This window comes from Phoca vitulina, unplaced genomic scaffold (genome assembly GCF_004348235.1).
Source record: "Phoca vitulina isolate PV1807 unplaced genomic scaffold, GSC_HSeal_1.0 scaffold1, whole genome shotgun sequence".
NCBI lineage: Eukaryota > Metazoa > Chordata > Mammalia > Carnivora > Phocidae > Phoca > Phoca vitulina.
The window spans coordinates 38,330,422-38,347,124 of NW_022589704.1; the positions used below are offsets into that span (position 1 = coordinate 38,330,422).

The following is a 16,703-nucleotide window of genomic DNA, read 5'->3' on the forward strand; positions in this document are numbered from 1 at the left end:
CCCACCTTGAGAAAGGTAAAAAGAACAGGTGAGAGTAATTTGAAATCTATTTTATTTAGCCACTCTGGAGAATAGTATGGAGGTCCCTCAAGAAGTTAAAAATAGAACTACCCTATGATCCAGCAACTGCACTGCTAGGTACTTACCCACAGGATACAAAAATACAGTTTCAAAGGGATAGATGTACCCCGATGTTTATAGCAGCATTATCAATAATGGCCAAACTGTGGAGAGAGCCCAAATGTCCATTGACTGATGAATGGATAAAGAAAATGTGGTGTACACACACACACACACACACACACACACACACACACACCATGGAATATTACACAGCCATCAAAAGGAATGAAAGTTTGCCATTTACAATGATGTGGATGGAGCTAGAGTATATTATGCTAAGTGAAATAAGTCAGTCAGAGAAAGACAAATACCATATGGTTTCACTTATATATGGAATCTAGGAAACAAAATGGATGAATATATGGGAAGTGGGGGGAAAAGGAGAGAGAGAAACAAACTGTAGGAGACTCTCAGTGATAGAGAACAAACTGAGGGGTGATGGAGGGAGGTGAGTGGGGGATGGGCTGGATGGGTGATGGGATTAAAGAGGACATTTGTTGTGATGAGCACTGGGTATTGTACGTAAGTGACGAATCACTGAATTCTATTCCAGAAGCCAATATTGCACTGTATGTTAACGAAGCAAAATTTAAATAAACAAAAACAAAAACCCCTATTTTATTTAACTCAGTAAACCTGAAACACTATCATTTCAATATGCAATCAATATAAAATGTATTAATGAGATATTTTACTTTTTTTTGGAGGCACTAAGTCTTTAAAATCTGGTGTGTATTTTATACTTACAGCATATCTTAGTTTGGACTAGCCACATTTTTTTTTTTTTTTTTAAAGATTTTATTTATTTATTCATAAGAGACAGAGAGAGAGAGAGAGAGAGAGGCAGGCTCCCTGCTGAGCAGGGAGCCCGATGCAGGACTCGATCCCAGGACCCTGGGATCATGACCTGAGCCGAAGGCAGACGCTTAACCATCTGAGCCACCCAGGCACCCTGGACTAGCCACATTTCTGATGCTCAGTAGCCGCATGTGGCTGGGAGCTCATGTAGTGGATAGCACATTGTAGACCATTGTAGAGCTATGTGTGAATGTGCCTGAATTGGAGCTATTTGTGTTAAGCCAATGATATGTCACGAAAATGGTAATACAACAACACTGTCGTCATTGATGTAGACATAAGAATGCAGAGTAATACTTCATATGTCATGAAGACTAATAGGAGAAGATTCTCTCAGGTTTCACCACTAGGAAAACATTCTTATTTATATTATGGATACGGGGACTGAGCCTGTGATTCTTGTAACTCTTTGGTTGGGATGCTAGAAAGTTCAGAGACAAATTAATGGCCTATTTCTAGTACCTGGGTGGTGCTAAATGGTGTGAGTTTTGGGTATAAACTTTACTTCTGGCTTGTTTCCCCTTGCTTTTTTGGCTTTCTTCTTTTCAGCTTATTGAATATCATAGGCAACATGTCATGCAAATTTTTTTTTTTAATAAGGATGGGGATAAATAAATTCTTGTGTTATTTAAATTTTTATTAAGTTTAAATAATGATGTCGGTCTAAATTTTATAGAAAATACAATTGAAAAAATTTTACAAAGACTGAAATCTCTCAGTTGCCTTTTGGTTCTTTTAAAATGTAGTTTAATAAACTTGGATGCACTTGGGAAGATAGTATCTAAGTTATTGGTCTAACATGGGACTATATAGGGACACTAACTGGTAATTTCTTATTTAGCAGTTCTCAGATTTCAGCATTTAACAACGTTAACTGGGGAGTATGTTAAAAATCTGATGTATGGGCCCCGCCTCATAGGTAGGTTAGGATTAGTAGATTTGGGTTCGGGTCTAGAAAATGGTAGTTTAACACGTTCTCTTGCTTGTCATATTCCTGGTAGCTGCTTTTTCCATCTCCCTCTTCCTAACCCTAATATCCCAGAAAAAAGTGCTTTCCATAACTAAATCCCCACAGTCTTTTTCCTTTGGTCTTTTCCCCAGCCCGAGCCTTTTTGAGATATAACTGACATACAACATTGTGTAAGTAAGCTGTAAAACATGGTGATTTGATAGACCTATATTGCAAAATGATTACCACTGTAGCTTTTTTTTTTACTTTATTTTTAAGAGGGGGATTTTATTTATTTATTTGACAGAGAGAGAGAGGGAGAGAGCACAAGCAGGGGGAGGGGCATGCAGACGGAGAGGCAGAGGGAGAAGCAGCCTCCCTGCTGAGCAGAGAGTCCTATGGCAATGGATGGGACGGGGCTCCACCCCAGGACCCTGGGATCATGACCTGAGCCGAAGGCAGATGCTCAACCGACTGAGCCACCCAGGCGCCCCTACCACTGTAGTTTTGGGTAACACCTCTATCACAACACACAATTACCATTTCTTTTTTGTGGTGAACGCTTTTAAGATCTATTCTCTTAGCAACAGTATTATTAACTATAATCGCCACTGGATCCCCAGAACTTGTTCATCTTGTAACTGGAAGTTCATATATTTTGATCTATAACTCCCCATCCCCCTCTGCCCTTGCTCCCCACCCCTCACCCCGCAGTCTTTTTCTTGTCTTTCTTCCCTTGCCCCACTCTGGCTAACACCATGTTTTGTAGGGCAAGTCACATTCTTCGGAGTTTTCAGTTTTGCCTCCCAGCTTCACCTATCATGTAGGTTTTGTACACAAAGCCAGTGTATTATCTAAGATTCTTTAAGTCTGTGACAGAAACCCAACCCAACTTGCCTAACCACAAAGAGAAAAGTGTTAGAAGAGCCCAGGGGTAGGTCTTGTCTTAGGCACTCTGGAATGAGGCTGGAGTAGTCTACAACTGTCTCTCTGGTTCTCAGCCTGGCTGACCAGCAAAGTCCTCATACCTCCAGAAGACAGACAGGGGAACACCTTCCTCTTTACAGAGAAGAGGAGGGGAAAAGTGCTAGGACATATGGTTCAGAATCTCTTCTTTTATCCCAGTTACTCATGTATCAGGGCAGAAGGGCTTACTATTACAAAGAGTGGGTTTTTGGTTTACTCTGGGATCCTTCTTTAAAAAAAAAAAATAATTGCAGCGCACCTGGCTGGCTTAGTCAGAAAAGCATGCAGCTCTTGATCTTGGGGTCATGAGTTTAGCCCCACATTGGTTGTAGAGATTCCTTAAATAAATAAATAAACTTAAAAATTGCATCGATGAGATAATGGATAAGTGCATAGTGTTTTGAGATATTTCCCCAGTTACAACCAATAATTGATTTTCATTTTAATGAGATTTTAATTTGTTTGAAACAATTATTTAGGGCCATGGTTTCTTCCTAAATTTAATAGTGCAGCATTCTAAGCAAAAATAAGTATTTAATTTCATTTGTAAACTGAATGGATTTCTTTCTTTGAATAGATTTTAATCTATTAACTAAAACACTGCTTCTTGTAGTATATTGAATTTGGGGGCAGGAATCCAATTTATTTAAATGTAGTAAGTTAAACTAATTTGACTCATTGAAACAAATGAAATTTTTTCAGGATCTTTAGAGAGAAATTGGCAGTTTTACTTATATAACTTTATCTGACGCACAACTTAATTCAAATAGCTCTATCGTTATTTTGAAAGAATTGTCTATTTTCTAGAAATCATTCCACGAGACTTCAAACCTTGCTTCATCCTATGTTCTCATTTGTTCTACTTTCAGTAATGAATGTGTCTCTGCTGCTACACTGGACATCTGGTGGGACTAGTGGGAAAGAGATAGAGAAGAGCAAATTGATTTGTGTAAGGACTTACACCTTGTGGTTCTGAAGTCAGCTGGAGAGCCATCAGGGTACCCTGAGGATTAGTTGTATGCTTCAGTGCTTCTGGGTGGGAGGAAGCTGGTACTTTAGGCAGGCATCACACTTGGTATCACTAATTTCCTCCTTTTTTTTTTTTGTTTTAAAGATTTTATTTATTCATTTGACAGAGAGGACACAGCAAGAGAGGGAACACAAGAGGAGGAGTGGGAGAGGGAGAAGCAGGCTTTCCGCTGAGCAGGGAGCCGGATGCTGGGCTCCATCCCAGGACCCTGGGATCACGACCTGAACTGAAGGCAGACGCTTAACGACTGAGCCACCCAGGCGCCCCTAATTTCCTCCTTCTTTATCTTCAGACTAACACTGCCTTTAGTGCACCTCCAATGCCATGGAATTGAGTGTTGATATGGGAGTTGATGTGGGAGGCAGAGCTTCATTTTTCAGTTTATCTTTAGGATTTCTGAATACAATCATTCACATGCTTGGGCAAGGAACCCCCTAAATATGTACTCATTGTCCTTTAAAAAAATGGATGGGTGAGAAGAGAAAGGCAAAGGATGGGACTTTCCCTGAGTTCTACTCTGGAAGGGCTCCCCCGGGCAAAGCTGCTCTCTTGGACCTCTGTTACCCCTGCACATTACAGAGTTGTCAGAGCCCATGGAGACTGCCTTAAGGGAGGGAGAGTCCTGCTTCTCAACAACATTATGGGCTTATAAAGTTGACTTATAATTAATCTGTGGCTCATAACAAGTAAGTAATGACTTTCTGTGCCTGCAAAGCTTATAGTAGGTGGGCCAAAAATGAGAACCGGAAGACTGGGGAGAAAGCAAGGCAATTCAGGTAACTCAGGAGCTCTACTTTGGCAGTGGGAGGCTACTTGGCACCTGCATTTAGGGCATTGACTTTAAACCCTGTACATAGATGATTTCCCCACCCCCCAATTTTGTGGGTAACCCTAGGTATCACATAATATGGCTCAGGTATAGAAACCACAGGATGCTGTGGTATATGGGCAGAGAAGCAGGCTTTAAGGACCTAAGTGTGGATCTCGGCTGTGTCACCCAGTCACTTGGTGCTCTCATCTGGAAATCAAATCTAGAATCAATCGGTCCATCATGGGGTAGCTGTGGAGATAACATGAGGGTGAGGGTGGGGGCAGAGGGTAGACAGGAGATACCAGAAAAGCAGTCCTTTTAAAGTGAATCTGTTCACAATGGGAAGCCAAGTTTTATAGTAAATAGGGGGAAAAGGGGTTTGACGTGGACAAGGAAAAGTTCAAATTATGGGTATCAGTTTATCTTACATATAACAAAATTTAGATTATAATCGCAAATATGGCCTAATTATTAGAAGGAAAAAAGAACAAATGAAGGTGTTGAAATTTTTAAAGAGTTGAGAGGAGTTAATTTTTTCAAGAGAATTGTATAATAGCACCATGTAATATTTGTCTTTCTTACCACAAGCGTGAAAGTCTTATTACGAAAACTGTGCCAGGGCTCTGTCAACCTTCCCACAGCCTGTGTTTAATCCTGTGACATTCAAATTGCTTCTAATTTTCTTCCTCCTTCGCTTGTCAACTATTCTAACTCTACCAGGCCCTTATTCATCAGTGGTTTCGCATGTGATTCAAGAAGTTATTCAAAATCTCTTTCATTGACTTTTATGAATTCCTGAATGTTTTACCAGTTCATGCAGTTTCTCTTCTCAATCAGTTTATTCTTGGAACATCTGAGGTTCAGTGAATGACTGACAGATGTGACTGGCAGGGATCAACTCCGTCATTGCAAGGAAGAAGTGGTTGAATGGGGATTAACTTAAAGTCTGCAGTTCATTGTTTTGTGATATGTTTTGCTTTCTTCCTCAGCTTCTTAATAGAGTGGAGCTGGATAATGAATACCTAGGTAAAAAAGATCTCTTTTTTGTCAAAAGGATTTGAAAATGATAGTACTGTGAAAATACAGGTAGTTCTTTTGGGAAAGATTTCAAACATTTCTTATCCTAATACTTAAATTGAGATTAAGCTTGGTGTCAATAATCAGGATCATGATACTGAACAGAACTGTTTCCTTATCCACATGCTGCACATTGATGTTCATTTAATTTTTTGGTTCCTCCAGATGATTCTCCAAACCCCTGGGAATCTTAGAAATTGGGTGATTTATTAATTATTATTTTATTTTATTTTTTTAAAGATTTTATTTATTTGATAGAGAGAGAGCAAGAGAGCACAAGCAGGGGGAGGGGCAGAGGGAGAGGGAGAAGCAGGCTCCGTGCTGAGCAGGGAGCCCGATGTGGGACTCAATCCCAGGACCCTGGGATCATGACCTGAGCTGAAGGCAGATGTTTCACCGACTGAGCCACCCAGGTGCCCCAATTATTATTTTATTTTATTTTTTTTAAAAGATTTTATTTATTTATTCATGAGAGACAGAGAGAGAGAGAGAGGCAGAGGCAGAGGGAGAAGCAGGCTCCCCACGGAGCAGGGAGCCCGATGCAGGACTCGATCCCAGGACCCTGGGATCATGACCTGAGCCGAAGGCAGACGCTTAACCGACTGAGCCACCCAGGCGTCCCCCCCAATTATTATTATTATTATTTTTTTTTTTAAGATTTTATTTATTTATTTGACAGAGACAGAGCCCCCAATTATTATTTTAAATTCATTCTTTTTCTAGTCTTTTAAAAAAAGATTTATTTATTTATGGGAGAGAGAGAGAGAGAGAATGTGAGCAGGGGGAGGGGCACAGAAGCAGACTCCCTTCTGAACAGGGAGCCCAGTGTGGGACTCTATCTCATGAACCTGAGATCATGACCTGAGCTGAAACCAAGAGTCAGATGCTTAACCGACTGAGCCACCTGGGCACCCCATTCTTTTTCTAGTCTTGAGACTCTTAAGTTCCTTGAGAATGGAGTGTGTTTCATCTGTGGTTCCTTGGAGCTAGAACAGTGCCTCACACATAGTAGATATTGGAGGTTGCTTGTATGGACAATCAAGTCAGTTTAGCAGACTGTGTTTATGACTTACATGTGACTCCCCTCTCTAACATGATTATTACTTATTGTTTGATTCCATCCCTTTTCCCCTTTTCTGTTCAAAGGTGCCTTTTGTTAAGCTCAGTAATAATGGTAAACATCAGTTGGTAATCTCAAACTTTGAAAGGTAACCCGTATGTTTGCAGCTTTCACCCACAACCTTGCATGGTGCCAGTGAAATTGCATCAGTTAGAAATCTTACTGTGGTTGCAAATCACCTGTAAAGTTAAAAACAACAATTGATCATTTAGTTGAATGGGCCTTGTTCTTGGTACTCTCCTAAAAAACCATCTAAGTTCATTTGCCTACTTAGAGGTGACGTCTGTCTGTCATTTCCAGCTTTTCGTGAAGCATGCATTCTAGTGGGGAGAGACACTAGACACTAGAGAGACACTAATAACTTATACTGGATACTAGAATGTGAAAGTGCTATGGAGGAAAAATAAAGCAGGGAAAGGGTAGTGTTGAGGCAGTTGAAATTTTAATAGAGTGGTCAGGAAGGGTCCTATTGAGAGGGTAAATATGTGAAGGGGTAGCAAGGTGAGCCATGTGGATATTGAAGAGAAGAGCTTCTGTGGCAACGGAAACAGCAGATGCAAAGACCCTGTGGTAGGGTATGGCTGATGCCTTGTAGGAGCTGCAGTGGGACTGGGATAGCATGAGCATGGGTGGCCATAGTGGTAGACGAAGTCAGAGAGGACCAGGGACCAGATCATGTGGGCCTTGTAGACCATTATATGGGTTTTGGCTTTTATTCTAAGTGAAATGGGAGGTGCCTCGTTAGCGCGGTAGGTAGCGCGTCAGTCTCATAAGTGAAATGGGGGCCCTTAGAGGGTTTTGGGTAAAGAGCAAGTGGTCTGACTTACATTTGAAAAAAATCATTCTGCCTGCTGTTTTGAGAATAGACAGCAGGAAATCAAGGATAGGAGCAGCGAAGGAGGTGATTATTCATTCAGAGGACAGATGATAATGGTTTGGATCAGAGTGAAGCCATTGAAAGCTAATTCCTGTCTTCCCTTTTTAAAATTGGATTCTTTCTTTGGCTTAGAATTCATGCCGTATTTCCATGGCCTCTTCCTATCTTTCAAAGTCCAGCTCAATTTTTCTCATTAGGCTTCTTTTAAACACTCCAGTCCCTGCTGATCATTCTCTGCAGTGAATTCCTACTGACTTCTGCACTTACAACACCTTATAGAAGGCAGTTTGCTCTCGATTTCCTTCAAGTAGGTTGGGTTTTATTTCTTTCCATACTATAGCAACGACCTTACCTCATACATTTCAGCATAAAGTAGGCCCTTTACTTAATAAATCCTTTTTGAATGGCTGGCTGCATTCTAAAGAAAAGTCAGTATGTGCTCCTATTGTTGATTTGGTCCTTTCAGATTCTTCTTTTCTCATTAGTGGCGGTGAACTCCATCCATTCACTTATTTAAGAAAAATATTTCCTGAACACTTACTATTTTGAGGAGGATATAATGTGCAAGAGAAAGAGTAATTGCCCTCAGAGAGTTTATAGTCTGACAAGGGAAAACATGAATCTTCGTCATTAGACTCTGAGGCGTTGTGAAGTGTAGGGAATACGAATGATATAAAAAGGCCCCTGGGATTCAGTAGTAGGAGTGTTGCCTTCTACAGAGAAGGTGGAGAAGGTGCTGCAGGTGGAGAGAATGGTGTGGACGGTGCTGAGCATGTTAAGCAATTTCATGCGTAGCAGAATAGATGACCTTGCATGGAGTAAGTCCCGGAGGGAACGTTTTAATGTTTTCTTTCAGGAAGTGTAAAGAAATCCCTGCAAAAACCCACCCTCCCTTCTCCACCCTGACCCTCAGAGCCACTGCTCAATTTCATGCCTTTCTCACCTGTCACCTGGACTTTGCAAAGGCCTAACTTCAGGTTTCAGCTTTATCAGCTTAAATGTCACTACCTGTGAGAGGCCTGCCCTGCTCACCCTGCCTAGACTTGGTTGCACCCGTGTGCCTTTGTTTGCTTTCCTCCTGGCCCTTTAAGTATGTTACGTACTTGAGTAGGAGTGCTGTCACTGAGGAAATTCTGCAGGGAGAGAGCAGATGGATTGGGAGAAAACACCGGAGTCACAGAGGCCCGCTGAGAAGTGACCATCTAGATAGGATCTGACATGAACTTGGCTTAGGCTTGCTGTGGCACTGGGAATGGAGAGAAGCATAAAGCCTTAAAAAATGTGTTCTGTGGGGTACAGAGTACATGCAGCTATTATTACTCATGTTTATGGTTATGACATCTGGGTGTTTTATGGAATACACAATTGTATTGCAATACAGTTGGTTGTCTTTTCTAGCAGCTTTTGACAATCAGTAACTAGGAGCTTATGTTTTGTGGTTTGCATTGCAGGGAACACTTTCCCATGCAAATGTATTCCAACCACCACAAAGTAATGTAGAATTTTTCATATCTGAATTCCATTTACCAACAGTTGGTAATTATTTGCAGCTTTAGTAGCTAAAGATGATATTTTGGGATGTGTTCCATGCAGAAGAAAAAAAAGACATCTTTTGCCCTAGGGATGTTCAGGGAGTAAAAATTTAATATCTTTCAAAAGAGATGACTTTAGGGATGCCTGAGTTGCTCAGTTGGTTAAGCGTCTGCCTTCGGCTCAGGTCATGATCCCAGGGTCCTGCCCCACATCGGGCTCCTTGCTTGGCAGGGAGCCTGCTTCTCCCTCTGCCACTCCCCCTGCTTGTAGTCTTGCTCTCTCTCTCTCTCTCTGGCAAATAAATAAATAAATAAATCTTAAAAAAAAAAAACCCAACCCAAAAGAGATGACTTTGAAATGAATTGATTCCACTCCCCCATACAAACCATTGATATTTGTCAACAGAGAAGCAAACCACAAACAGTGCTTGAAATAAAAGCAAAGAGTTTTTTTTTTTTTTTTTTTTAATTTTTTTTATTGTTATGTTAATCCCCGTACATTACATCATTAGTTTTAGATATAGTGTTCCATGATTCATTGTTTGTGCATAACACCCAGTGCTCCATGCAGAACGTGCCCTCCTCAATACCCATCACCAGGCTAACCCATCCTCCCACCCCCCTCCCCTCTAGAACCCTCAGTTTGTTTTTCAGAGTCCATCGTCTCTCATGGTTCTTCTCCCCCTCCGATTTCCCCCCCTTCATTCTTTCCCTCCTGCTACATTCTTCTTCTTTTGAATCTCAGATCTGTACCTCTGAAACAAATAATGCAATATATGTTAAGAAAGAGTTTTTCTTTTTTTAAGAAATAGTTGGGTAGACCATGGAATTTCATGTGTATTTACTGAAAAACAGTTTGGAATTTTAAAAAGGTCTTGAAAATACATGAAGCTTTGGTTCCCGTTTTTCTAATCTGGTATAATGTTTAAAAATGATTCTTGAAGTTTTACTCTTCTTAATGTAATAGCATTTTAAAAATATAGATGAGTGTTTTAAATCGATATCTATGCCAATGAGCCAATGAATATCATTCCAGTAAGGGACTCATTATAATCTATCTTCAACTTTTGAGGTAAATGAGTAACATTATTGCCTTTGTTCCTCCCATACATGGGATCCTATTCTGTTTTCTTCTCTCATTACATATATAAGGGTTTGTCATTTGGGTGCTGATATTTTGTTAGTTTTTTTTTTCTTTTTCCTTTATTTTTGTCCAACATTCATGTCCTCTTCTTCTAATAACCACTTCCTTTTTTTTGAGGAAACTGCCTTCAGTTTTGGTCTGGATGCCTTTTCTCTCCCAGGGCGCTGGCAAGCTGTGTGAAACTTCTCTCTCAGCAGCCTACGAGTGTGTGTCTCGCTGCACCTTCACTTCTGAGTACTGTTATTTTTCAGAGTTGACATTTTAATGTATAAAAAATTATATCTCATTTTTAAAAAATGTGTTTTTTGATATATAGTATTAATTAGTTAACTTTTTTCTTTTGGGAATTATCCATTCACACCTGCAAAGAGAAGTTTAATAATTTAAAGAACTAAAAAGAATTTAAAGAACTAAAAAGAATGAAGCCAAATCTGAATTATTTTCTCTTATTTATTTATCTAGTGTATATTTAGTGATTTAAGGCCAAAACAACATCTTGCAAGCACTGTTGGACTCAGTCTTTAAAATGAAAAACTTTTGGAACTTAAAATTATTTCTCCCCATTTGTGTACATTCCTTTTCCAAACTGACAAATGGGCTGTTTTTGTGTTGTGGATCCTAACATATTATTGGATAAAATTACAAGAGGAAGAGGCTTTTCCTAAAGAGCAGCAGGCTGGAGGGAAACTTGCATTTTCTGATACTTCTCCACCTGAGAAGAGGAAGTGAGTGGAAGGTTCAGTCACCTTGGGCTCTCCGTAAAATGCCCCAGTGTCCTGGGAGCATTTACTGGCAATTCATAGAGCAGGGATTTCCTGGTATTAATCAATTTACTAGAACATTTTTGCTGAGGAAGCTGAACATTGGGGTTATGATTATATATGATAAACACTGAGTAATTACTATGACTGCTTTCTCGTAGCAGCAGATATGATGGAAATCTACTGGGGAGGCACCTTCAGTTGAGAATTCGGTGATAGCTTTCTTCATCTCATATGTCAACTAGCCTTGCGGGTCTGATGGGTCGCGGATTTCTCTTCCTAGATTTCTCACATCTCTGCTTATTGCAGGCTAATTATGTTTTCCTTCGTGTCTCTTGACATAGCTTTTTTTCCCCCCTTGTTTTCCTCATTTATGTAGTAAAGCACACATGGAGTTTGAAGCATAGTATGGTTGAGCAGGTGTGTGTACGTGCATGTGTGTGTGTTTGTGTGTGTGTGTGTGTTTGTGTGGTATTTTTTTGGAATTTGAAAGGTTAAACAAGGATTTTTGTTATTATTATTGGTTTTATGTATCAGTGTCCAGTCTAAGAAGTTAAAATCCTAGGGTGTATTTCTAGTTTGTAAAAATCTTTTGACAAGGAATGTTGTCAGTACTTGCCCTTCAGGTGAGATTTAGTAAATTGACGTTCACCCCCAGATTCTTGAGCAAAAATATTTTAAATAAAAACACTTGCTTACTGTATCTGTCATCTGCTACTGTCTGTATCTTCTACACAAAATCTGCTCCTTTTGGAAATGAAGTTGTATACTAAGGTGTTTTGCAGTTTGCTTGGTAATTGCATCTCTCTTGACCTCTGGAAGAAAAGTGATTTTGTTTTTAGCTGTTGTTTAAGCAGATGTCGGTTATCTGAGAGAGCAGCACGATGCAGACCCAATCATAAATAGAAGGGGGAGGGGTTTTAAGGAGTGCTGCATTAGGTTACCTTGTGTCCTTTGGGAATGGGACATAGAGCTGCTGCAGAGGCTCCTCATGGGAGGGATTGTCTAAGGAGCTTGAAAGGACCAGCTTTCTGTTTAATAAATATGGTGGGTACTAATCAGTTTCCCTTACCATCAGCTTTACTTTCTAAAGCTTTTCAGAAGAGCATGGATAATTTTCTGAAGAACAATTTGTCTTTCTTATTGCATAAGACAGAGGTATGAAACCAAGAAGCAAATGAAGAATTCTTAGATTTCAGTAGGAGAAAATGTAAAGCAGCCATTCTCTGTCATTTCAGTAGCTAATTTTCCCATGTGAGAATATTGCATTGAATAAAGTAAAATTATAAAGTAAAATTTTATCTATGACATTTAGAGTGGTTTGATTTTTTTTCATTTTCATGCAACTTTGAGAATTAATTTTTGCAAAATGTTTGATCTTATTTTCCATGGAAACATGAACTCTGAAACATACATTACTTTTCCTATAGGGGAAAAATGAAGTTTTCCAATACAGGCTTTGACTCTTGTCCCTCATTATAATCTAAGCATTCTAATTTTCTTTCTTTTACATTGATCTAAGTTATGTAGAGTAAAATATCTGAATGAGGCTCTTTAAAATTTAATTCAATTTAATTTAATTTTTTTGAGAGAGAGAGAGAGAGGGAGGGAGTACGAGCAGGAGGGGATTAGAGGGTCAGAGGGAGAGAGAATCTTAAGCAGGCTCCACGGGAGCATGGAGCCAGACACAGGTCTTGATCTCACAACCCTGAGATCAGGACCTGAGCTGAAACCAAGAGTTGAATGCTTCACCAACTGAGCCACCCAGGCGCCCCCTTAATGAGGCTTTTAAACCCCAAACTAATAAGACTTTTTGAGATGAATTGGCATAGTTGATTCTATTTAACAAATAATAAGGCTATTATTAAGCAGAAACTTGCATTTGAATATTTGTTTTACCCCTGGCCTCATAATAACCAGAAACTCGGCCCACCCTCACAAGAGTCCTTGGGACATAGCTACTTGGATATATTGCATTTACTTCAAACCCACCCAAGATGGTATTGATTTTCTCAGCCCTGTCAATGTTTCTGGGACTCTGTTGTCACTTAGACTGAAAATCTAGACTTTAGTCCTAATTTTCCCCCACTTTTATCCCCTGTATTCATTCTGTTGCCAAGTCTTTGGGTTCTTTCTTTGAAATATTCCCAATTGATATATTTCCCTTCTGTGTTACTAAAATCCATTTCTCAGCACTCAATGCCGGATATCTTAACTAACCTGCTTCTAACTGGTTTCCCCACTGCTGTTTCCCTCCTAGCCCTTCGGAGGCTCTCTAATTCTCATAACTATATTTCATATGTTGACTCTTCTGCTCGAGACCCTGGAATGGCTCCCTGCTCATCACTCTTAGTGAGGGTTCACCTGCCTTGCTTCATATTCTGTGCCCGAGGTTCTTCTAATTTCTTCTCTCTCTAATCTCGCCCTTCACTGTGTGCAGTCACCGGCTTGTAGGTGCTCAGCTTTAAAAATTCTTTCCCACGTGGATTGTTTGGAGATTGGAATTAATTTTTTAAATGTAGAAACAATTATTTAAGAGACGTGGTTGAGTTCTGAAGCTTTAACTCAAAGGGCTGTGTTTCCTCACGTAGCTGATTTCTGGCTTCTGGGAGCCAGAAGCCATGTCGAATAGGGAGGCAGGGGAAGGAGGGACTGCTTTCTCCTTCTTTCCCCATTGCAGGCTCATCTAGCACGAGGCAGAACTCACAGTGATTTTTCATGTGTAAAGGTAGCCTGCAGCGTTTGACTTCTGTTAACTGTCTTCCAGTCCTTGGAGCTACCCAAACTAAATAGTGCATTAATTAATTCAGTAATTACATTATTACTAAAGTAACAGTAATTGCTTTTTACTGAATACTTTCACTTATGACTTTTCTAATCCTTACAACAATCTTGCATGGTACCGTAAAGTCACCTCCATTTAATAGATGAACATATTGAGACAGGGTAAAGTTTAAGCATGTGCAGCTATTGATTTATAAACACAAGTCTTCCAAATAACCTATATATATTTGTAAATCACTTAAAAGAGTAAGTGCTGTGTTGAGTGTTTGTTAAAGAGATACACGGCTAACCTCCATCCTTTCTCCACTTCATCTCCTCCCTCGCTATACACAGCACTGCTGGGGCACTCTTCCTGCTTTATAGAGACAGGAGAGCGTCAAGGTTGATGGCTTCTTTTGCTGTTCAGAGGTGTTTTAGTGTGATGTAGTCCCACTTGTTTATTTTTGCTTCTGTTGCCTTTGCTTTTGGTGTCAGATCAAAAAATTATTGCCAAGATTGATGTCAAGATGCTTACTGCCTGTGTTTTCTTCTAGGAGTTTTATGGCTTCAGGGTTTATGTTCAAATCTTCCATCCATTTTGAATTTGGGGTTTTTTGTATTGTATAAGATAAGGGTCCAGTTTCCTTCTTTTGCATGTGGCTGTCCAGTTTTCCCCGCACCCTTTATTGAGGAGACTGTCCTTTCCCCAAGCTTACATTCTTGTTGGGAGAAGTACGCAGTAACCAAATAAATAAGTACGTGGTACTGTGTGGCACATCAGATCATAATAATTGCTATTAGAGAAAAACACAGGGAGAGGGACGGGAGGGGGAAGACTGGGGTGTTGCAGTTTTAAAGACAATGGCCACTGTATTTAAGAGAGGAGGTGACATTTGAGCAGGTTTCTGAAAAAGACTCTAATGGGTTACATTCCTGTGAGAAGGAAATTGAGCAAGTTAACCTGTGCTTAACTGTATATTTCAACTGTGTCAAAATTTTTTGTCTTGCTATTTTAAAATTTAATTTCAACAGGAAACAAATACATGTCGGGGGGCGAGGTGAAAGAAACGAGGACCATTTCTGTAGGTGGGGTGTCTGGGAAAGGATAGACCTAAAAGGGCTAGTAGCGAAATCCCCTTCTCCTTAATTGCCAGGAGGAGCTGTGCCCAGTGAAATCAAGGGCGACAGGTGTGCAATGGCCTTTGCCTTCATGTGACCTCAGTCTGTTTCTCAGGAGCTGTTTCTGACATCATCCGTTGACAGTAGAGTAATAGGTTTTATTTTGACAGCAGAAGATTATTGCATGGTGGGGCTTTAATAAACACTCTTTAGGGCTTTATGTCTGGGAAGCTTAAACCTAATTCCTTGCATTGTAACGCTAATGATTCGTGCTTGTTATGTCTCTTGCAGCTTTGTAGGAAGCTAACCTCCAAGAGGTAGACGGGATGGCTAGCTCAGCCCGGGAGCACCTGCTTTTTGTGCGGCGTCGAAATCCCCAGATGCGGTACACACTGAGCCCAGAGAACCTCCAGAGCCTGGCTTCCCAGAGCTCCATGCCGGAGAACATGACCCTACAGAGGGCGAACAGCGACACAGACCTGGTGACTTCCGAGAGCCGCTCCAGCTTGACTGCGAGCATGTACGAGTACACGCTGGGGCAAGCCCAGAACCTCATTATCTTCTGGGATATTAAAGAGGAGGTGGACCCCAGTGATTGGATTGGACTTTATCATATAGGTGAGTGACATGAAATGGACTTGCATGTGACTTAGAGCATACATTTTTACTCTGATATGACACTATTGTGTATTTTTTCCTTGGCGGGGGTCAGGGGGTGGGGGGACCACACACACAAATAAACCCAGCAAGATTCTGGGACTTTTTTTTCCTTCTTCTTTAGAAGGGAAAGAATCAACAATAATAAATACCTTTGCTGATATGAATTTTGTGGTTATATTTCTACCCTGATTAAATGCCAGAACCTGCAGATTTTATAATATTTTCTTTTTAAAGCTTCACATTGCCCTTAATCAGTAGTCCCATTTCGGGAAGAATTGGGTATTAACTTTTACTAATATTTTTAAACTGATGAAAAAGATGTCTCAATTTAGATAACTGATGTGAAAAAATGTTCTGTACTTTCTTTTTTTTTTTTTCCAGCAAAGCAAAGTTTATTGAGCAATAATAAAGTGATAGTACAAAGCTCCCAAAGAGGGAGGGGACCTGAGAGAGCTGCACTGTTCTTTAGTTTCTAAAGATTGAATTTCTTGAAGAACATGCAGTCTATGGTATCTTTTTATTTCAAAATTCCTGATGTGTCCTTGATCAGTTAGGTAAAGAAAGTGTCATATTTTCCTAACAAATGACTTAGGAATAAGTTGCTATTTGTTTTAATAGAAATGTCCCAGCTGTGTTTAGCTAATTTGCACTTGTTATGCATAGGTGAGCGAATGATGAATGGCACATGCCAGAAAATATAAAATTTGCTTTATTGAAAGCAAAAATCCAAACCCTACCAACCAGGCTTAAAGAAAATCTAAATTAAACCTGATAATAAAAATCTAACATTCCCCAAAGTTGGGGAAATTTTTCACTCAGTGAAGGGAATTCCTTTCAAAATTTAACATCAAGTATTTTAATAGAAAGACATGTTTGCTTTCACTGTAAATTATAAACCAGGCATCTTTGTTGT

General features: G+C 40.0%; 1 protein-coding gene across 7 annotated transcripts in view; it reads left to right on the forward strand.

The window, feature by feature from the left end:
- The window catches only part of HECW2 (HECT, C2 and WW domain containing E3 ubiquitin protein ligase 2), a 357,621-nt gene that overhangs the window by 123,165 nt on the left and 217,753 nt on the right, over nucleotides 1–16,703 (forward strand). For all 7 annotated transcript variants that reach the window (XM_032405743.1, XM_032405753.1, XM_032405716.1 and 4 more), the window contains one exon: nucleotides 15,422–15,748. In XM_032405743.1, the coding sequence (XP_032261634.1) occupies nucleotides 15,457–15,748 (292 nt within the window). In that variant the 5' untranslated portion in view covers nucleotides 15,422–15,456. The remainder of the gene's footprint in view (nucleotides 1–15,421; nucleotides 15,749–16,703) is intronic.